Raw genomic sequence first — 22,350 nt, forward strand, 5'->3', positions numbered from 1 at the left:
TCAATGCTGAAGTGCTCTATGGATTTTTTTTGATTTTTTGGGGTCTGTGTGTTTTAAGTAACTATTCCTAATGGCACTGTTCCAAACTGTGTTGGTCTTGACAGATATATCTGCATGCTGTATCATTTATCCTGCTAAAGAAGGTTACCACTTTCATCTGTACCCATGTAGAAAGATCTAATGAATTAGTAAATAGATCACTGCAGTTTCAGCTGGTTATTATAGCAGTCACCTGTAGAGACCTTTGCAATTGAGATTTTATCAGGGCTTTCATTCTATAACTCTGTGCTTTCACTCTCTCTGCCCTTATGTGTAGTTCTCCCCTTTTTTGTGACTGAGATTCCTCATGCTTGATATCAACTCATAAGGTGAATTGTTCCGGATTGCTTTGCAGAAAAAGCCTTCTAGTCATTTAAAATATACTCTGTTCCCATTGGCAGAAAATTTTAAGATGTATTTTTTCATATTCATGAGTCAAAAGGGCTGAACTCTGAGATTTGAAATTGTACCAGTTCGGTAGGCCTCACTGAGGATGAATTCTTTCTCTAATTTATTCCCTCTACCTTTCTCCCTGTCCCCCCCCCGCCCCCAGTTGAAACCCCCTCTAAGGATATGAAAACTTGGTTTCACTCATGCACAGGAGTAATTTGTACTAACATTGGTAGCTGTGGAACAATGTTAGCAGTGTAGAATTCCTTCCAACTCCCACTGAAATCAGTGGGCGTATGTATCTTCATTCATTAAGAGGGTGTTGGATCAGGTCCATGGCTAATATCTATATTGATAGCCATTAGGTAATGTAGAAATGTATGCATGGAAGCTGATCTCTGTGTTGAAATATTGTTGCTTGTATAGAGTTCACCAACTCTGCAGTAGTGAGCCTTTCTCCTGTGCATCTTACGAACTTCACAAGCCAAGTAGCACTGGGTCTCCAACCTCAGTGGATAGGTTAGCAAAAAGGAGTGGAGCTTTCAAGCGCCACAACCCTAAAGTAAGCCTTCCTATATTAAAGCAGGTTCAAATGTATGCCATAAAATATAAAAGGATGTGCAACATGGCTAAGTTAATTTCAGAACCGGAACACATTCCCTGACTTTGAGCATTTGACATGTGACACTAAGGTTCTACAATAAGCATCTTATATTGTTTCTGCTTGGTCATCAGTGGTTGTTTCCTGGATGCTGATATAACAAAGAAGAAAACTCAGAGTTTGGGGGGGCAGGGGAGAAGAGTGGGGAAAATGGCAGAACAGCGTAACTGAGGCTTACTTGTCCTGTGGGGGTGGGGGTGTGAAATTTTTGACGTAAGACACGGACATTCTACTATAAAATCATTCAACGCTGATATTCAAAATGCTGTTAATTCCCTCCTATGATTTGTGCACTATAACTATAACCATCAATTGCAGGAAGAGGAATGCAAGGCTAAAAAGTGAGAAAGCTTTTTAGTGAATGTGTTTATGGAGACCGATTGAGGCAATATATCTTGCTGACTGAAATTTAGAACTCTAAGTCATTTTTATAAATAGAACTTTTAAAATAGCGAATTGGAGTCTTCCCAGGCTTTCCAATTAGTTGTGAGAAAGGAACTTGCACAGCAGTTGATGCTAAGAATAGCTCTTGGTTCTGTCAATACTGTTCCTGCTCCCCTGGCAGCAGAGCTATCTTCTAATTACCTTCCGAAGCAGAACTGGGCAATTTCCTTAGAGGAGCTGAACACCTGTTGAGCTGTTGCAGCTATCTCTTGAAGTAAACAGGTGTTGGAGGAGTTCAGCATGCCTTAGGACAGCCCTGAAGGAGGAGTATTTCTCATAATTTATTGGCAGGTACAAGAGACCTCCCTTATTAAGTAACCCTCTGTCTTACCAGACCAGTCCAAAGTATTTCCTAAGCATATTAAATTCCAACCTGTTCTGCCTTTCATTAGAAGACCCGTCCATGTCCTCCTGCCCTGTCCTTAAACAACTGATGGGTTACTTGAGTGGTCGCTTAAGACGAGCCTCATTGTACATCAGTGTTTTAAGTAATGAGCTATAACTACTCATTGAGCAAAGACCTTCTCTGTTCTTGTGCTTCAGTGGAGTTGTGTGACTCTGTAATAGCTCTTGCTGCTCTCTCCACCTAGACTCATTACGCAGTGCGAGATACTATTGGGCTCCGGACAGACGACGACATCGACTCCCTTACTGCCACAATTGAATGTGAGCAGCCTCAATCTGACCTCTACAAGTAAGTACGGGAACAGCCACTACTCCTGGTACTCAACTGGTCCTTGTCATTGGTCCATCACTTGGTGTCCTTTGAGCGGGCAAACTAGAGCGCCGTTGGTACCCGTCTAACATAGTTTAAGGGAGCCACTGAATTCTCGTTCCAGCTGAATAGGCTGCATTTGGAGTTCAAAAGAGTGGTTGTCATCATGTTGTCCACAAGGAATGAAAGCCTTTTTATGGTAACACTTGTAGATGTTCCTGGAGAATTTACTGAGCCATCCGGCAAAGCTTCCTGGAAATTTGGCTTCTAGGCAAAGCAGCTGCCCTGGGAGGTGCTAGGGCACCAGAGTGTCACTAGCCCATATGCCTTTACAAACTTGGGTGTAAGCCTGCTTAGAAACATGTCTTTGTTACCTTCCTGAACAATTTTAAGGATGGAAAGCCATTGGCGCCCTGGCCCGAATTCAGCAAGGTGCAGAGAACAGCCTCATTCTAGTCAATGGGGCTCCTTGCATGCATAAAGCTCGGCATGTGCTTAAGTACTTTGTTGGATCATGACCTGCGTAATGTGTTCTTTCCAAAGCTCCGTCTCTCTAAGAGCATAAGACTCTGATGCCTGCTAACCTGCTCATTTCTTCCCACCTGCCTGTTGTGACACATTCCTTATGTTTGTGATGGCTCCTTGTAATTAAATATGTAGCAAACATTAGTTAACAAATGTCCTCTTATATATTTTGATCACAGATTTGTTGGAAGAATTAACATCTACAGAAGTAACCAGGAGCCTGTAGCCCGGTTAGTTCACTTAGCTCATTGTTACTAATTGCAGGTGGTGGTTGTTTTCTTTATTGATAGATCCTAGCATCCTGCTTATCAAAGAGGAGTTGTGGAGATTAATGGATCTGAAATATGAGCTTCCTTATCCTACCTTTTTTCTTTCATTTTGCAGTTTGGTTTTATGTGTTCTAGTGACTTGAGAAAATTTCAGTCATTCCGAATGAGGGATCACTTGATGATTACCTGTTCTGTTCATTCTCTCTGGGGCACCTGGCACTGGCCACTGTCAGAAGACAGGATACTGGACTAGATGGACCTTTGGTCTGACCCAGTAGGGCCGTTCTTATGAGGGCAGCAGGCCCTCTTAAAAATCCTTGCCCTTCAGCTGTGACCGCCTCCAACAAATGCCCCAGGATACTGGGTTTGTTGGGATTGCCGATGTGGGAGTTTATAGGACGTGAGCAAATGTGCAACCCTCTGCATCCTCTATCACCACTGCTGGAATCATCCTTGTGAGCTGGCAGATAAATGAAACTGACAGGCTCCCTGCTCTCTGAGCTCTTGGAGGGCAGGATCCCCCATCAGTTTCACTCCAGCTGACTTGCTAAAACAGAACCAGAAGAAGCAAAGAGTGATGTGCTGGGCATGTGCTCACAACATCTGCTCTCCAGCAAACCCAGCCTTCGCTTTGCCGAAGAGCTCGGGTTTTAATTAGGTGCAGCCCATGTTTTGGGTGACCAGTAAATTTTCTACATCACTGGGACACAATAGAAGGTGGGTGAGAATGTAGATTTCCTGAGGGGAAGGTTTTTGATTGTGGGTCTCTCAAATAGGCTGTTTCTGTGCACAAAATTGTTTTTTTTTTTTTCAAAGCAACATATGTACGTAAGTTTGCAAAACTATTTTTCCTATTGCTATTTATTTAGTGAGTACAGCCATGTGCTCAGAGCTGTATAAAGCCTGAACACAGACAGTCCCTGCCTTAATAAGGTTACACTCTACAAACAGAAAGAAAAAGACACACTAGAAGGTCTAGAGATGACTAACTTAGTCTGTTTATTCCAGCTGTGTATTATAAAAGCATGTTTCATCCTAACATCTTTGTACATATGTCACAGGAGAAAGCACCAACTCACCAACAATGCTGCAAAATTAATGGGCCAAATTTTAAAGTAGAGAAGAAGATCAAACTTTAATCCAAGAAGCAGTGAAAAATAGATTTCAGATGGAAATGGAAGCAAGCATGTCCGTTAACCCAAGAGTTTTGGACAGTGTTACTAGATAATAATAGATTCTACGGCCATAAAGGACCTTTGTGATGATCTAATCTGACCTCCTATACAGCACAGAAAGTGACAGGAGGGCTTTGAAAACCAAATGGCCACCTCTAACCCTGCCTGTGATCTTTCTCGCTGTTCAAGCAGAGGTGCCAGCAGATGTGCCCCTCAGATTCTTAAGTTGAGAGAAATGGTAGTCTCAAATACTAACTGCGATACAGAACTTTTGAGGGATGCTTGAAACCTGACAAACTTTTCTCGCCTTTAAAAATTCTGCTACCCAATTAGGATTAAAAGTGGAAATGGCAAGCGGTCGTGAAGGGAAATAAGAATAAATAAGCTGTAGCTCACGAAAGCTTATGCTCACTTAAATTGGTTAGTCTCTAAGGTGCCACAAGTACTCCTTTTCTTTTTAAGAAATTATAGAACACACTGAGCAACATGGGAGCAAAAAAATAAGTAAAACATTTTACAGCAGCATCGATTTTTAGCACTCTTGAAAATGAGTCCACTTGTTTAGGTCTCTAAGTATGGGTTTTAGACACTAGCATCAGGTACTTATTTTTGAAAATCTCGGCTTGAATTCTGAAATGAGTCAGACATTGGAGAGTCTGAATACTAGTAATACTTTGTGTGATAAGAGATAAGAAACCACAAATGTAAATATAGATGTGAAGGCAAAAATACAGTGAGAATAAACTAATCCCTTATTTAAGAGGAAAAAACAAACTTTCGCTTTAACTGTGGGTATAAAATATACACAAGGTGGAATGAAATTGTTTGTAAGCAATCTGATACTATAACTCTTCCCGTGTTTAGGTCTTTGGGTCCCGAAAGCCTGCTGCTGAAGGGTTCTACTTTAAAAAATACAAAGAAGATTTATGGTGAACAGCTTTTTATTGATCGTTCTGATGGATAACTGAATGAAGTCAGCAAACAAATCTAAATGTCTGTCGGAGCATCTAGTGATGGAAAAGTCCTATCTACATTGCTGCTTTCAATGCTCTGTACATATCTCATGCTCACACACAAGTTAATGAATTGATTTTGAGAGTAAGATTTCATGAGCTGCCGTGTCAGATGTTTAACTGAAATCTGAATATGTTGACCAGGATCTTCAGAAATTACTTGTGCTTTTTGAGAGCCCATCCTGAAACTAAACCTGGGCACTTTTTTTTTTATTTATTTTTTTTTGGCAAATAGAATTTTTGCTGAAAAATGCTGTTTTCAGGGCTCCCAAACTTTTGAATTGTTTTTCAAATTTCAAAAAAAGTGTGTGTGTGTGTGTGTGTGTGAACAGGGCCAAATCGAAATGAAAATCTGCCCCCCTCCCACCCCATAAAAAGTTCTATTTTGAGTTGACCAAAATGTTTTTGTAAATTCAAAATAATTAAAACATAATACTTTTGAATTGACCTGGAATGTTTTGGTTGATTCAAAATGAATTGTTTTTAGTTTGTGATGGACAAAATATTTCTGAAGAATGATTTGGGTTTGAATTACATCAGATTTTTTCAGTTCAGCTCCCAAACCAAAAAAAAAAAAAAAAATAAAATAAAATAAAAATCAAAAAATCAATTATTCATTCAGATCTATTTGTGACACCTTTAAAGAGGCCCATATCAGCACTGCCATGTAGGGACCCCTTTACAGTGTCTCAAGTTGCAAGTCCCTTATGAAAATTATTGGCTGTACACCCAGTACTTTATGTCCATCCACTAACACCTGTAATTCTGTCCAAAAAGCAGTGAAGTTTGTCTGTCTGGCAAAAAGGTATCCTTTATAAACTCCGTGCTGCTTACTGCTAATGGTTCCACTATCCTTCAGGGAACTAAAACTGAGCCAAGGTGTAAATGGCTGTAGCTCCATTGAAGTGAAGTGGACTTGCACCTGCTTACACCAGTACTGAATTTGGTCTAGATTTTTCAGAGATTCTTTTTCTCCCCTTCCCAGTACTTGTTTCCTTTTACTTTTGTCAGCAGTTAGACTTACAGGATGCTAACTGTCAATGTCACATTCTGAGTGGATCTTGTACTGTATCTGCTTTTCTCCTTACTTCTCCTTCTCTTCTCCCCCTCACCCAGGCCTTTTCAAAATAACTATCCGAACTGCAATAATCCATACTGCAATAAATTTGTTTGCCAATTCCACTAATACCCTCGCACATATACACTTATATGAAGCTACCCTTCTCTCCCCCCCCCCCCCTGTCAGTTTGTACAAGCAATTGTGATAGATTAAAGTGTTTGCTAAATTTAACAAACTTTATACAGAAATAAATTATACTCTGGGAAACTATTCAGGAGTTCATGCCTATCATCAGCATTCAGAAGATGTATTGTGGCACTTGTGTTAGCATTATTCAATACCATTGGGGGTTCCTTGCTTAAATAAAATGCATAACACTTGGGTAATACCTCTGTCTGTGGATAATGAATCTTAAAGCACTGTGCAAACGCTAATATCCCTCACTGACAAGTGAGGGGTAGGCTTGCAACTCAGAAAGGGAACTATTACAAGCAATGCTTTAATGTTTTGTAGGGGTTGCGGTTTATACTGGAATGGAAACAAAAATGGCTTTGAACTACCAAGGAAAATCACAAAAACGTTCAGCTGTAGAAAAGTAAGTGTGCTTCAGAAAGAGAAAAGTTTATAAAAACTGTTCGTTTCCTTATGAGTTCCCTTGTGCAGAAATAACCCCATCATTTGCTGCCTTTTGTTTCCGATACACTGAGTAGAAAATCTGTATATTGGGTTAAGCGTGTCTCCTAAAAAGCTACAGCATTTAGTAGAATTTTTAAAAAGTATTACTCCAGGCTTATGCTTTACTTTATTGGGTGAGAAGTATTAAAAATCCTGGTTTTGACCCTAAATATCAGGCCTGTCAAAAGCAGTACCCTAGAGTTTCCCTTTTAAAAATGAGAATAGTCCAACCCTGATTGCCTGCCTGACTGAATATTAAAAATAGCTGCATGGATTTTAAAAATAAACCTATTTTTCAGATCAATCAACGCCTTCTTGATGGTGTATTTATGCATCTTAGTGAGTAAAGCTGCGGTGTGCACCACTCTGAAATACGTCTGGCAGAGTAATCCATTTAATGACGAGCCCTGGTATAACCAAAAGACAAAAAAGGAAAGAGATGCGTTCAAGGTAAATGGGGTTGTGTTTCAGGATCTCCTCCAGCCTTATTTATTCTGACAGTTTTGTTTAATCTGCCAACCCCTGTCTTCCCTGCATATTGTTTGGAATACATACCAAGGAAAGGACTGTCAATCTCTTAGCTTTTTTTTCTTTTGCTTGTAATTGTTTCCTGTCTCAGCTGCTACGTGCCATTCTTGTTACCTGTGTGCAAGAATGCTTGGGAGTAGTTGGGCAAAACGCAGCTGAGGAGGACTCAGATGCTAAAGCTGCTCACGTCGTGGTGTTCTTCTCGTACAGAACATGTGTGCCAACTATTTGTGTTTCCAAATGGCTGCCTCTTATTTGCTGGCAAAAGACAGATCAATAGAATTTTGGCCACCTAGATATACTTAAACACAGTAGCAGATGCTTGACGCATATCTGAACTCCAGCCAGTTTTCAAACTTGAATGTATAAATTTAGACCGGGGCCACTTTCATTCGGTGTCTAAATATGGATGTAGGTGTTTGAGGTTTTCGGTAGCCAGGCTTGAAAACGTTGGCTTTGTGTCTCAACTTACCTTATTTCCTATCAGAGTTTTAGGAGACCTCCTTGTGATTTCGCTTACACCAGTAGTACGGTGGTGTAGCACTCCTGACGTCAGAGCAGTTTCTCCTGATTTAAACTTTTTAAAGTGAGATCAGAATCAGGCCTGTAATATTTACAGAACTGTGTTTGGATGGAACATTCTTAGATGATCCTTGTGGTTGTAAATAAAATGCCATCGTGGGCCAAATTCTCTTCGGTTATGCCTTTACAACTCCATGCAAGTCAGTGAGGTTGCCAAGATGGAACTGAGAGCAGAATTTGGTCCATTACCCTTAGTTTTCTCTAGAGTTTTATTTTTCATATTGAGTTCTCTTTTCACCACTGAAGAAGAAAATCTAATTAGAATCTTGAATTTGCTGTTGTCAATTATATCTGTGTCTGGCTGAACTGGATATCAGATTGGCACACACTGCCTTTTTTTTCCTTTCCTTTACAGATCTTAAGAATGTTCACAGACTTCCTGTCGTTTATGGTTCTGTTCAATTTCATTATCCCGGTCTCCATGTACGTTACTGTAGAAATGCAAAAATTCTTGGGCTCCTTCTTTATTGCTTGGGATAAGGAGATGTATGATGAAGAAATCCAGGAAGGAGCGCTGGTGAATACCTCGGACCTCAACGAAGAACTTGGTCAGGTCAGAACATGCTCCCTATTTGTGCCAAGTTAAAATTGGACGCATGGACAGTGTCTCATGGTAAAACTGCAACTCTTCCGTGGACTAAAACAGCTGTAGTGAAATTCCTCCTGTAGAACTTGTGGGCCAGAACTGAAGCTAATTTGGGCCATGGTGCTACTTAGAGCAGTTTCGTGTCTGCTTTTAGTTTCATCTGGCTGCCTTCCATGTCCAGGGGCTTTTCTAGCAGCCAAGAATCACTGGAGCATAGAGGCATACTGGCCCCTACCCCCCATGCCTGCCCACAAAGGCTGTGGGTAGAGTAGCTTCATCTTCTATCTGTGCTTTGATTAGGAAACAATCGTCATTGATTGGTGCTTAGAGAGACAGATGACATTGTTTGTTTTGCTTTGTTTCCTATTGATAGGGAGCTCTGGTGCAATATTTGTGTGGATTTAGATTTGTATACAATATATAATTCCCTCCCTTCTGTTGGTTCTGTTCACCATCCTAGAAACCTCTGCATGCTTGGGGAAATGCTCCCATATCCAAAATCTAGAGGCATAAAAGCTCTGGAGTGTTGATCCAAGTAGAGGATTTATGGCAGTGGTTCTCAGCCAGGGGTACTGTAGGGGTTCTCCAGTGAGTACTTCAACTTATCTAGGTATTTGCCTAGTTTTATAACAGACTATATCAAAAACACTAGTGAAGTCAGTGCAAACTAAAATTTCAAACGATGGCTTGTTTATACTGTTCTATGTGCTAAACACTGAAAAGGAAGTACGATATTTATATTCCAATTGAGTTATTTTTGTAATCATATGGTAAAAATGAGAAAGTCAGCAATTTTTCAGTAACAGTGGGCTGTGACACTTTTGTATTTTTATGTCTGATTTTGTAAGCAAGTAGTTTTTAAGAGAGGTGAAACAAATCAGACTCCTGAAAGGGGTACAGTAGTCTGGGAAGGTTGAGAGCCATTTTTATGGTTTTGGGTACCGTTAGAGGAAGTCTGTTAGAAGTGATTTAATCATGCTCTGTTGTCACTGTACCAGATTAACCTTAACTTTTTAATGAGAACATCTAAAGTAGAAGTTAAAAACATTATTCTATAAATTAATTAAAACAAAGAGAAGTCACATGTGGCTGCAGGGCAGGACAGAACATAAAAACGGCCAGACTGAGTCAGACCAAAGGTCCTTCTAGCTCAGTGTCCTGTCTTTCAACAGTGGCCAGTACCAGGTGACCCAGAGGGAATGAACAGAACAGGTAAACATCAAGTGATCCATCCGCTTCGCCCATTCCCAGCTTCTGGCAAACAGAGGCTAGGGACACCATGCCTGTCCATCCTGGCTAATAGCCATTGAGGGACCTATTCTCCATGAACTTATATGTTTCTTTTTTGAACCCTGTTATAATCTTGGCCTTGGAGCGAGAGAGAGAGACCTGATTGCTGTATTTGTGTCAGCACTGTAGCCTTCAGCAGCTCTAAAAAATCATTAGAAAGTCCCTGCTACAGTAGTTAATCATTCTCCCTAATTAAAAGCCTTTGTCTGTCTGCTAATCACTCATTTACCTGTCAAGACATAACTGTGTAACTATTTTTGGTGGTAATTTAGGTTTAGTGTGCTACTATTTGCTTCTGAAAACTAGATGAGCTTATAAATTGCATGTACAATAGAAATTGTATCGTGCGGTTTGTTTCCACACAGAAGAATGTCAGACCCTAAGTGCATGTCAATAATTTGTTTGCTTTCATGAAATTAATTAAAAATTTAAAATTCTCTGTAAGATTTCTCTTTGCAGGTTAGTGAGGAAAGTGGTAATCTTTCACTGCATGCATTTGATATGCAACTGTCCTGCTACTATTTTCTCTGCTCTGCTGGGACTCTTAAGTAGCTAACGTTTCACTCTGGTCAGCCACAGCAGTGTAGCACGCCCTACTTTTGTTCCTGTAAAGAAAACGTTTAATTTGATGCATCCGATGAAGCGAGCTGCAGCTCACGAAAGCTTATGCTCTAATAGATTGGTTAGTCTCTAAGGTGCCACAAGTCCTCCTGTTCTTTTTGTGGATACACAGCTGCTACTCTGAAACCATTCAATTTGGAACAACTGTTAGCTAATTTAATTGGCATTGTCAACATAAAACTCCCATAAAGCAAACAAATGGGTTTGTACTACTAGTGCTGATTAAGTAACTGCTGTGCTTTTCAAAATACAGTTTACTCTCCGCAGTGTTATACTATGTGGTTCCTTGTTGCACTTTTCTCAGCCGGGACAGTGAAAATCAGTGAAATCAATTTCCATTTTCTTTGATATAAAAATCCCTCTTATTTCCATGTTCTCGGTACCTCCCCATTTGAGTTCAGGCACTGCAGAGGAATGTTTATTTGTTAAAAGAAAAATGGAATCTCTCTCTTTGTGTTTTTTTTTTTTTTTTTTTTGGTTGGAAAAATGAATGGAAACTTTTTGTATTGATCAATAGGTTTGCTCAAAACTTTTTTTAAAAAAATCTAAATTTTGGTCTTTTATATGTTGCTTTATTGGATTCAGTGCTATGTACAGCACCATCTGAGAGAGACTAGCTGGGGGAACAGATGGTTGAGGGGGAGTAATCAAGAGCCATAAGACAGGTTCTCTGAGAGTTGTAAAAACTAAACAGAGCAATTGTGTAGTGAATTGGAAGCAGAGAAGTTGTTCTGGGAATGGGTGCAATATTGTCTTTTCTTTGTATTAATATACCTTGCTCCAAACTTTGAAGTCCAAGTTAAGCAAGTGCCAATGGTTCTCTCCTGGATCAGGTCTGACTAATTAAGTTGCCAGTTATTCTCCTATTTTCAGTGCTGCCACAGCTTCTTTCTTTTAGACAGCAATGAAAGCTGGGAATGTAGTAAAGAAAAAGTACAACAGTGACTTTCTCCCTTTCTTTTAGGTCGAGTATGTGTTCACAGACAAAACTGGAACCCTTACTGAAAACAGCATGAAGTTCATTGAGTGCTGCATAGATGGGCACAAGTACAGCGGCAGAATGTCAGAGGTGGATGGGTTCTCTCACACGGACGGACCCATGACATATTATGGGAAAGCACTAAAGGTAGAACTGGCCTTCGGTAACTTCTATATTTTCACTCTGATCCAATTTTCTGAGAGCTAACAATAACTCGAGTTGGGCACAAGTGTAAAAATTCAGACACCGGTTTTGAACGCCTCTAAATTTGGCAGTGTTCAGAACCCACGTTTGAGACACTTAGAGACACTGTGAACAACTGGGTTCCTCTGTCCATCCCCCCAAGTTCAGGAGGGTTTGGATCTGAGGGTTTGGTTTAGGTTCCAGCTTTAGCTATTACTCTTGGACACTGTACCTTGAGTTTGTGTAGCAGTAATGACAAGCGCAGGGGAGAGCACATACCCATTTTCAGGAATCAATCCTATCCTTTGTCTAACCAAGACAAGCTTTAGCTTTGCTACAGTGGCATCACAGCAGAGAACTAGAAGCATTGCACACATTGCAATAAAATAAATGATTGAACCAGAGTGCTGATCTTTTTGTCGGCCTTGTTTGATCTTTATTTACCCCTGCATCCTGCTAAAATGAATTAGTGCTCTGTTACATTTGAACAGAGCTCCTTTCTGATTGTGGGGCCGTTAAAAATACTAGGCCACGTTTTGCAAGAGTACGGCTTTGCTTCAATGTCCTTGGCTCAGTTTCCCATCCTATTAGCTGCTGTGCTGTTTGGTTGCTACTCTCCATCTCTGAGGCAATTCAGTGGTGGTGTATGTAGGTACATTTTTAAAGTACTGTGGGATGAAAGACACCATGTAAATGAAGTTCCCATTTAAAGGTGAGATTTTTCAAAGGTGGTTAACGGAGTTAGAATTTGGGTGCCAAACCTACATTGGTCCCTTTGAATATTCCAGCCTAAAAGGTTGGTAATTCTGACCAAATCCCAGTAGTTATTATTCAGCAGCTTAAGTAAAAATAACCATTATTCTAGTTATCACTGAAAATTAATCCTGTTTGGTACTCTGGGCAGGAAAAGACGCTAACTAACTCATTTCCTGTATTTTGACTCTGCTTAGTGTCGAGAAGAGCTGTTCCTCCGTGCTTTGTGTCTGTGCCATACAGTTCAAATCAAAGAAGGAGACAATGTGGATGGATTGATAGTAAACCAGGAGTGCAGTACCTATATCTCCTCTTCACCAGATGAAATAGCTTTGGTAAAAGGCGCCAAAAAGTAAGGGCGTTGAGTTTGTTTTCAGAACTGAAGGTTTTTCTTACTCTTGTAACTTGTGCTGTTGAGTGCGACTTAATGGAACCCAAAAGTTGCCCTATGAGTTTTTCATAATAAAATGCTCATAGGCCAGTAATTGACAAGGAGAACTGTAGCGTGTAGAAAGCACAACGGGAGAAACTCTTGTCTGGCCTGGTCCAGTGCCCACTGGAGTCAACAGGAGTCTTTCCATGGGTGGAATGAGTTTTGTGCTTCAGTGGGTTTTGGATCAGGCCCATAGTAGAGTTGTGCTTAATCAATATTTTTATCCTTACTGAATAATTTCACAATAAGCAAAGGTTTGGGAATCATAACTTGCACGTCACAGTGTATGTTGTTGCTTCTGTTAAGTAGAATGGTGTCCCAAGTTGCTTGATTAAACAGAGCCGTACTCTATCCAAGTTCCCTGGGACGTTCTGTTACATTGTAGAAGAAGCAGTCAATGAATACTGCATGTGTATCAAAGCAAAATTACTTTCTTTCTTTGGGGTGGCAGGAGACAAAGCAGCCCCTATGAAGGCCACCTTTGTTAGCCTTTTCTGATGTACTTGTATTACCTTATTACTATTTGGAGGCATAATAGCAGACCTAGCAGATCTATTTTTGCCATAAATGTAACACAGTATGCACATGTGTTAATTCACGTGGCCTATAGAGACCTCAGAGTTTTCTAGGGTATGATCCACATCTCTTTAAGATTGTACAAGTCGGGAAACGCAGAGAATAGCCTGGTGAGCTACTGAAATACATGGACTGAATTCTGTAGCCCAGGTCATGTTTCAGAATATGGAAATGAAAATGTTACAAATGTAAATTATGTAACAGTGTTTTCAGTGTCCTTCTGTCCTCTTGTTTGTTGACAGGTATGGTTTCACTTTTCTAGGACATGAAAATGATTTCATGAAAGTACAAAACCAAAAGAACGAAATCGAAAAGTAAGCGCAGCTGCATTGTGGTGAGGAATATTGCTCACGGTAACTGAACAATCTGCCAAGTGCCAGCTGATTAAACTCAGGAAAAACGGCAAATGCTGCAGGATGGAAACAACGCAACAGGCTGTCAGACTCACTGCTGCTCTGCATGAAAGCCGGTCCGAATTTCAGAGCACCTGGCAGCAGAGAATTGGCTGAGAGGTTAAATTGGTTGCAGCTTTTGCTGAATAACAAATCAACCACAGCCTAAAACAAGGTCCTCTGACCATATCCTGCAGCACGGTTTGAAACCTGGAAACTCTCTTGGATCTGTGAATTATTGCGATAACCTCCTAGATGGTGAATGTATGAGAGCTGATGCTACTATAAACCTCAACCATACAAAGTTAAATCTTTGCATAAACATGCTCCAACCCTAACCCCTTCTTGGACTGAAAATAATTCGGCCTTACCGTGCGGCAACTGTTCATGTAAACCCCAAGGGATATACACCATTTGAAGGATAGATACCTGATCCAGATGCCCTCCTAGATCTTGTCTTATTAGCAACTTCTCTTCATGTTGAATTTCTCCATACGAAGGGAGGATTCAGAGTTCCTATTTACTGCTTTTGGTGTTCAGCCAACCTAGTAGGCTGCTTGCCCTGATTGACAGCTGGGTGTTCCAGTCAGGACCTTCAGCCCCTGAGTAGTCAGCTGGCTCATGAAGGTCCTAACTAACTTCTCCCACTTCCAACCAACCTGGTGCTATGTGGTTGCCAGTCGCATATCTCAGAGCCCCAGCCAAGTATGATATCATGTACCAAGCATACATCTTGCTTGTTCACATCAGCCTTGCATCAAGAAAATGGTCCATAAACAACTTCTACAGGGAATCTCCATACTCTGTGAATGCATGTGCGGCAGCTTTGTTAAATTTACAAGCATCTTAAACCAAGTGCGACTCTGTCTTAAAGAAAATGAAAATAACATGTCCATGTGCATTCTTTTCAGGCAAACGATAACTCAGCCCTGCTTTCCCTGAAATGCCCCAGCAGTTGTGTGCGCTCTATCTGATCGCGTGGCTCTTAATGATGGTAGTGGGCATTGTTCACCTATCATGTATAAATGACTTGTAGCTTGACTACCTATACCATATCTTTAATAAGGAAACTGGTCAGCTGGCACCTGATACTTGTAGTCTGGCATAGAGAGAGTTCTGCAGTTCATTCTTAGTATGTTCTTATAGCTTACAACCTTTTACTGAATATCATTTTTAATTTTTTTCCTCACATTTCTAAGTTCTGTTCTTTCCTTTTTAAAGGTATCGGCTTCTTCATGTATTAAACTTTGATCCTGTCCGCCGCCGGATGAGTGTTATTGTGAAAACCAGTGCAGGTATTGTTAAAACAGTGGGTACCACTGTGTATCAAATATATGTCTGCGTTTACTCTTGTACTGAGAATGTATTAAAGACCTCCCATTACAACACAGAAAAGCTAACCTGTTATATTTCATGGGCCTTAGCCTCACCTGCAAAATTCATTTGCACGCCACCTGAGCGTCCAAAAATCTCTCATTTGCACATGCAAATCTGGTAATGGCGTGTGCTTTTTGTTGATTTGTACATGCACCCACTGCACTGGTACACATTTTACAAGCACAGAGGCACCTGCATATGAGAACTTGGCCCTTGAAGTGTGCTAATGAGATCAGTGGTCGGATTCATGATAGACCTTTACTGTGCACGCCCATGCTAACACTACAGGAAACCCCACTGCAGAGTCCTAGCGAGGTGCAGTTTTTCTGACATGCTTCTGCTGCTCTATAAAAAAAAATGTCAGTCTTGTCGGAGTATGGCATTTGCCAGCATTTCCTTTGTAACATGACCATGCAATTTTGTGCCCCATTTGAGCCCAAACTAAGGGATCTGAGTGAGGAAGGACAATTTTTTATTTTCGTTTATGGATTTGAAAAATAATCCAATTGGTCATTTTAAAAAAAATTGCTTTTAGAGATCTAAAAGTGCCCAAAGAATTAGAAATTGGTGGCTTCAGATGCTTTTCTACATTCTAACTCCACCAGCTTTTTATTTTAAGCTGAAGTTGTGCTGGTTTTTAGGTGCTATGGCATAGCTTTGGGGGAAGAATAATTATCAATGCCAGATCTTTAATTTTCAATCCGTTTGCCCATTTTTGTGATGGACCAAATCTAGCCCTCGTGTAACCCTGGCATCAGTGAAGTTACACCAGGCATGAATTTGTTGCAGTGTATCTGTGTGGCAACTAAATAACTCAAGGATATATACATCCCTGGGAACTGATTTGACTTGGTTAGGCCATAGAAATGGGTCCTCAGAGCTGTTAATATCTCCTCTTTATAATACATGTGCATGCATCCACCTGCACCACAACTCAGAGACCTGAGTACATAGAATGTGGAATACTGTAATACATCTGAAACAGCTGATAGATGGCAGGATCAAAAAGAATACATTCCAAACCATTTATAAGATGCTGAATTGAAGTATTTAGAGCAAATCTCTAAGATAAACTCCTGGGATTGGATATTCTTATGATTGGATGCATATATTTTTGCCCCTGTTTATTTTACAGAATTGTAATTGATTGACCACCAGGATGAGTGAATACAGAATTAATAATTTCCTTGTGGGCTTTTCTATGGCGCTCATCGCTGAGTACCTGAGTGCTTCACAAATATTAGTGAACTTATTCTCACGACACCCCTGTGAGATGAGGGGATATATTAAGCCCATTTTACAGCTGTGGCTGCTGAGACACAGAGAGTATAGTGTCACCTGATATGAAATGCACCTGATATGAAATGCATAAGGCCTCATTTTTGAGAGCACTCAGCATTATATAGCCCATTATATGTCCAAAGCACAGCTCCCATTAGCTTCAGTTGCAGCTATGAGTTCTCAGCTCTTCTACAAATCAAGCTCCAGGATCTCAGATGGAGCATCTAGGAAATAAGCAACACGCAATTTGTGACCACCTGTGAAAAGCTTGGTTTCAGTGACTTGTTTAGCATCACTTAGGATGATGGCAGAGACAGGGTAGAGCCCAATTCCCCAGGACACTATTAAAGTTCCTTAACCACGAGACCCTCTTGTCTCTTCCTGCAGTCCCCGGCCTCGTTCACACCCCTTCCAGCTTCTGTGACCAATGAAACAGGGAACCTACAAACAATAGCCTCCTTCACTATACAGCCCTGATTCATCCCCATAGCAGGGTCCCATGCACTGAATACAGATGGGGTCCTGTGGAAAAAATATGTGATCACATCATTAAAGGCTCTATCATAATGTATACGCACAAGAGGGTCAAATTAAGGTGACCTAATTTGTCCTATTCCCTTTTCCCCCCATACCCTTGGCTCTTGCCCGCTCTGGATTCAAATTAGGCAGCTTGCTCCTCCATGCTGCCTACATCCAGCCAGGGCGGGGCTTTGAGAGCATCGGAAAGATGGGGGCTCCCTGCTCTCAGTGCTGACCTGGCATGGCCCATAGCAGCAGAGAGCTGCAGTGGCAAGCAAGGTGATGCTCAGCTTCAGGCTGAAGTGTGCCCAGTGCAGAAAGAATCACTGGGGACAGATTCTGTTCCAAAGGCACTAGAGCGTTCGTTCTCAGAAATGGCTAAAATCGTCAAAAAATTCAGCCTGAGGCAGACACCCAAAGCCTGGAAAATTACAGCCCAGATGGTTAGCATTTGGCAAAGTTATAAGCAGCTGAAAGCGTGGTCTTATACTGGGGCTTGTCATCCTTAATAATAGGTGGCAACCTTAATAGCATTTCCAGCCCTGCCTATAACAGCTTCATTTGCAACCTTGCCATAGTTCTTCTTTCCATCTAAGTTTACAGCACATTGAAGACAATGGCCTTTAAATCTCTTGACACATTTTGAATGCTTCAATCTTCTTTTTAATTCTGTTTTAGGAAAGTTCCTCCTATTCTGTAAAGGAGCAGACTCTTCTATTTTTCCAAGAGTACAACAAGATGAAATACAACAAACTAAAGTGCATGTAGAACGTAATGCAATGGTAAGCATGTACACGAAACTAGGTTTGTCCTTGTTGGAAGAAAGCCTTTCTCTGAAGATAAAGCTCTGACCTTGGGTTGAGGAAAATGTGAGCTTTAATTCTTGTTGTTTTGAAGTCCATATCTGACTTGTTTCCTTTTCTGTTCTTCTGGCTTCCAACTTCATTTAATTTCTGATCTGCTTATATGATCCTGAATCCTGTAGGATCTAATCATCTCCCAAGGAGTTAAAAATAACAATAACATTGTCTCTCTTTTTTTTCCTCGCTAGCCTTATGGAGAAATCCTTGAATCAGTTTCTAGTTTTGTTTTGTGTGTGTGCTGTTTTGAGAAGCATTTATCTAAATTGAGCTATATTGAGAGAAGAGGTTTATAGTTAGTTCTGAATGTGCCGAGACTAGGGGCTTGTCTACACTACTGCACGGGGTCAATCTATGATACGCAACTTCAGTTACGTGAAGTTAGATCATAAATCTAACTTACTTAGATCTACTTACTGTGGTAAGTCAATATCTGATGCTCACCCATCGACTCCGCTTGTGTTCCTCGTTCTGGTGGAGTACTGGCGTCGAAGGGAGAGCGCTCAGCGGTCGATTTATCACGTCTATACGAGATGCGATAAATTGAGCCCCCCCCCCCCCCCCCGCTGGATCAATCGTTGCCCGCCTGTCCAGCGAATAGTGTAGATGAGTCCTAGTATTCATTCTTATCTCTTCTGGTTGGTCCTCTTCTTCTTACACTGCAGTGGTTTTTAAAACAGCCTTGTTTTACAATTTCGTATTTCTCGTGACCTTATTACTGCTAAAGATGCTCAGTTCCACGGCTTATAATACATATTGTGATGTTCCATGTCCAAGGTTTTCCGTGTGTGGAGATTAATATATAAACAAAGAGGAAATGGTCCTTAAGATGTAGAATCACTTCTAACATTGGACCCAATCGTTGCAGGCACTGAGTGACCTGTAGAAGCAGAAAGTGAAAATTCTATGGTCGGGGCTGTTTAAAAGGTGTTTTTTAGTGCACATATCCACTTCTCTGTTTCAAGGATGGATATCGAACTCTTTGTGTGGCCTTCAAAGAACTAACTCAAGAGGACTATAAAAAAATTGATGGACAGCTCAGTGAAGCAAAAATGGCTCTACAGGACAGAGAAGAAAAGATGGCCAGGATTTTTGATGACATAGAGACCGACATGCATTTGATTGGGGCTACTGCTGTGGAAGACAGGTAAGACGGTGGCAAGCAAGCAGATGAAATGTGAATGCCGTAGCTGTTCAGAATAGCGTAGTCTGTATCTCCCTCAGTCTGAAATTACCCTGAGAGTAATTTCAGGACAACGAGGGAAGGGTGGGTGAACGACCAAAGTGAGACCATTGAGCAGCGGTCTGTGCCGTAACAATCCACCATGGTGCTTATTGAAAGCTATGTGCTGGTCCTAAGAAGAAGACAGAATGTCTAAAGCAATTATTTCCTGACACGTCCCAAAACCAATTGCCTATTTGCTAAAAATATACTGGTTTAAACAGTAAGTACTCTAACATTTTAATCAATAAATCCTACTTTTTCAGAAAAGCATGCAGCATTGTGCCCCTAATTTATGTACCAAACCAATACAAACTCAGGTGCAGTTGCAGTAACTGTATGTGTAAATTAGGCTGTCGTTTATTTTTCACTCTGCGTTTTATGGCACTAGTCAAAGAGTTGGGTGAAGTGACTGAATGTAGGACTAGGAACTGCTACGTTCTAATCCTGGCTCTAACCCTAAATCCCTCTGGCCGTGCCTGCACAGCAAAGAACCCCTCAAGGCAGCACATCGCATGAGTCTGTGTAGACATTCAGGCTTTAGCTGGAGCTCTGGGTCTGAAACCAGAGCTGGGTCTGGGTCTGGGTCATAGCATGGAGAAGATGCTTCTCCATGCTATGAGACTCACTGCCTGTTTTCTGGGGAGGGGAGGTAGGGGTGGGAGTTGCCATATAGATGTAACCTCTGTGACCTAGAGCAAACAAGTTAACATCTCTCCCTCATCTTTCCCAAATGTAAAATGAGGAAAGCTGTCAGCTTTTGTGGATTAAATGGTTAACGTTTGCTAAAATAAATAGGATTTATTACGTGAAAAGTATTGTTATTGGACCCATTCCTGAAGCCCATCCTGGGTCTAACTGCCCATCAAACTTTACCCCATACTCTGCCACACAAAACTCCCGCCTACTTTCCTACAGGAATTTGTTCAGAGGGTGCTGCAATAGAGTCAGACTTCTTTCAGTTTAAAGTTTATCTGAAAGCTGCCTTGCTGGGTGGGTTTTTTGATTCAGCCACGTGCAAAGTGTGATACATAGCACTGGTGGTATTAACGTCCGCTGGCGACGTACTATGCTGGCGAAGTACTATGCTGGTTTTAGCTAGAGATGACATGGTTGGTACATAAGTCATTCTTTGGTAAACAACATGTGGGTTTATTTGCTCCCAGTGGAAATGCTTAGCAATCTGTAAGCCATACTCATGTAGTGTGGGACTTTTGTCCCCCTCTGGTAGCTAGGGTGGTTTGTCTGCTGCTGCCTCTAGGTCATTTATCTGAGGTAGTAAAGGCTGATGGTTTTCAGACCTAGATCCTCCCCAGGCTCATTGTAACACGCACAAATCATTCTCAATGAATTCTGAGGAGAAATGGTATTTTTAAGGTAAATGAGATGGCTAATGTATTGCCTCAATGTACAGACTTCAGGAGCACGCAGCGGAAACCATCGAGGCCCTGCAAACAGCAGGCATGAAAGTCTGGGTGCTTACCGGGGACAAGATGGAAACTGCAAAATCTACCTGCTATGCCTCCAGGCTCTTCCAGACAAATACCGAATTACTGGAGCTGACCGCAAAAACGATGGGAGACAGCAACAGGAAAGAGGATCGATTACACGAGCTGTTGTTAGAGTATCATAAAAAGCTGCTGCAGGATTTCTCCAAAAATAGCGGAAAGCTTAAAAGGTGCGAGAGAGCATGTGGGCAGTTTATGTCTGGATAACTGCCCTCGGTGAAGATGCTTAGAAGGAAGGGTCCTTTTGCCTCGGTCCTGCAATTCCATGTATGCAGGGGAAGAGCTCTGGATTTCAGGGGGACTGCTTGGGAGGATGACTGTCCCTCACCTGAATCACATTATAGGCAGAGAGGCCCCAATCCTGCAAACAGTCCCTGGCTTTCCTATTTCCTATTTTTCAAACATAACTGTGCAGTACTTGGGCATGCCCTGTTTTTCCTTTTAAATCCAAGCCGTTTGAGTTAACTGAGCATGCGCACACTCACGCATGCACACGCTCACACACACTCACCTCCAGCAATCAGACCTGTTTACATTTCGAAACCATTTCTTTGTTGCTCAGATAACACAGAAACGACTAAATTGACTTCTTTGAAATGTAAGGCTCAGACTTTCAAGTCGTCTTTTTCTGTTTGTATTATAGAAGCTGGACAGTGAGTCAAGAATATGGACTGATTGTAGATGGCTCGACGCTGTCGCTGATATTAAATCCTTCCCAGGATTCCAGTTCCAGTAATTACAAAAGCATTTTTCTACAGATTTGCCTGAAATGTGCTGCAGTTCTATGTTGTCGGATGGCTCCTTTGCAGAAAGCCCAGGTAGGTGCTATCGATACGCTGATGGGCTCATTTTGCAGGAGGCAGCGGCTACATGCTGTTTTGAGTGTTACTTGCAGCACACTTCAGTAGTTAAAACAACTAAGCAGTTTGGATCATAGCTCCAAACTTTCCAATCTCCGCGTGTATAGAGGGGCTCCAAAATCCATATTTAGGCATCTATACACAGTGGTTTGATTTTTTTCAGAGGTGTTGGACACATGTTGCACGGGCTATAAGTCAGTGCAGAACTTGACTCCTTGACAGGCTGCAAGCTGGGCCAGCAGCTGTCTTCCAATACCTAAGCACAGATAATGCTCCAGAATGTATTTGCTCTAGATGCAAAAGGTTCCCACCGGAAACAAGGCTAAGTGGTTACTCTGATGTGAGAAGCAATTGTTCTGTACCTTAAAGTGAAGCTGTCTTGCTGTATACAAGTAAAACCTCTTAATTTAAAAAAAAAAAAAGGAAAAAATCACGTAAGTATGAAAAATGTGTACCATGCAACTGGACCTTCAGCGAGTGCGATCTGATTTCCTTTTCCAAAGGACAGATGCTACCAGAGGTATTTCAGCAAGTCTATTATAAATCCTCTGATGACTTTGATTTAACAGACTGTCTCCTGAACCATGAAATTTAACAAAAATCACTTACCTGACTCTTTCTTTATTTTATTTTTTGGCTGTGTTGGAGCCTTTTCCGTGCTGTGGTGTATTTCTGCCACAATCTTGTCTTTCATAGATGTACGGACTGTTTCCTGAAACTATTTTTACAAAAGCTTTGATGTTCAACTCACCTATAAATAAAGGGACAGACTAATTATTTAATTCCATTCCAAGCTCTGAGAACCGGATTTTCTGACTTTTCCTCAACAGCTGA

At 41.2% G+C, this 22,350-nt stretch overlaps 1 protein-coding gene across 7 annotated transcripts in view; it reads left to right on the plus strand.

The window, feature by feature from the left end:
- ATP11C (ATPase phospholipid transporting 11C (ATP11C blood group)) overlaps nt 1–22,350 on the plus strand; it is a 118,471-nt gene that overhangs the window by 67,197 nt on the left and 28,924 nt on the right. For all 7 annotated transcript variants that reach the window (XM_048865365.2, XM_048865364.2, XM_048865361.2 and 4 more), the window contains 14 exons: nt 2,125–2,228; nt 2,954–3,004; nt 5,083–5,147; nt 6,805–6,886; nt 7,266–7,416; nt 8,432–8,629; nt 11,538–11,699; nt 12,686–12,840; nt 13,740–13,811; nt 15,111–15,184; nt 17,745–17,848; nt 18,892–19,073; nt 20,563–20,826; nt 21,300–21,474. In XM_048865365.2, coding sequence (XP_048721322.1) covers nt 2,125–2,228; nt 2,954–3,004; nt 5,083–5,147; nt 6,805–6,886; nt 7,266–7,416; nt 8,432–8,629; nt 11,538–11,699; nt 12,686–12,840; nt 13,740–13,811; nt 15,111–15,184; nt 17,745–17,848; nt 18,892–19,073; nt 20,563–20,826; nt 21,300–21,474 — 1,839 coding nt within the window. The remainder of the gene's footprint in view (nt 1–2,124; nt 2,229–2,953; nt 3,005–5,082; nt 5,148–6,804; nt 6,887–7,265; nt 7,417–8,431; nt 8,630–11,537; nt 11,700–12,685; nt 12,841–13,739; nt 13,812–15,110; nt 15,185–17,744; nt 17,849–18,891; nt 19,074–20,562; nt 20,827–21,299; nt 21,475–22,350) is intronic.

This window comes from Caretta caretta, chromosome 9 (assembly GCF_965140235.1).
Source record: "Caretta caretta isolate rCarCar2 chromosome 9, rCarCar1.hap1, whole genome shotgun sequence".
Classification (NCBI taxonomy): Eukaryota; Metazoa; Chordata; order Testudines; family Cheloniidae; genus Caretta; species Caretta caretta.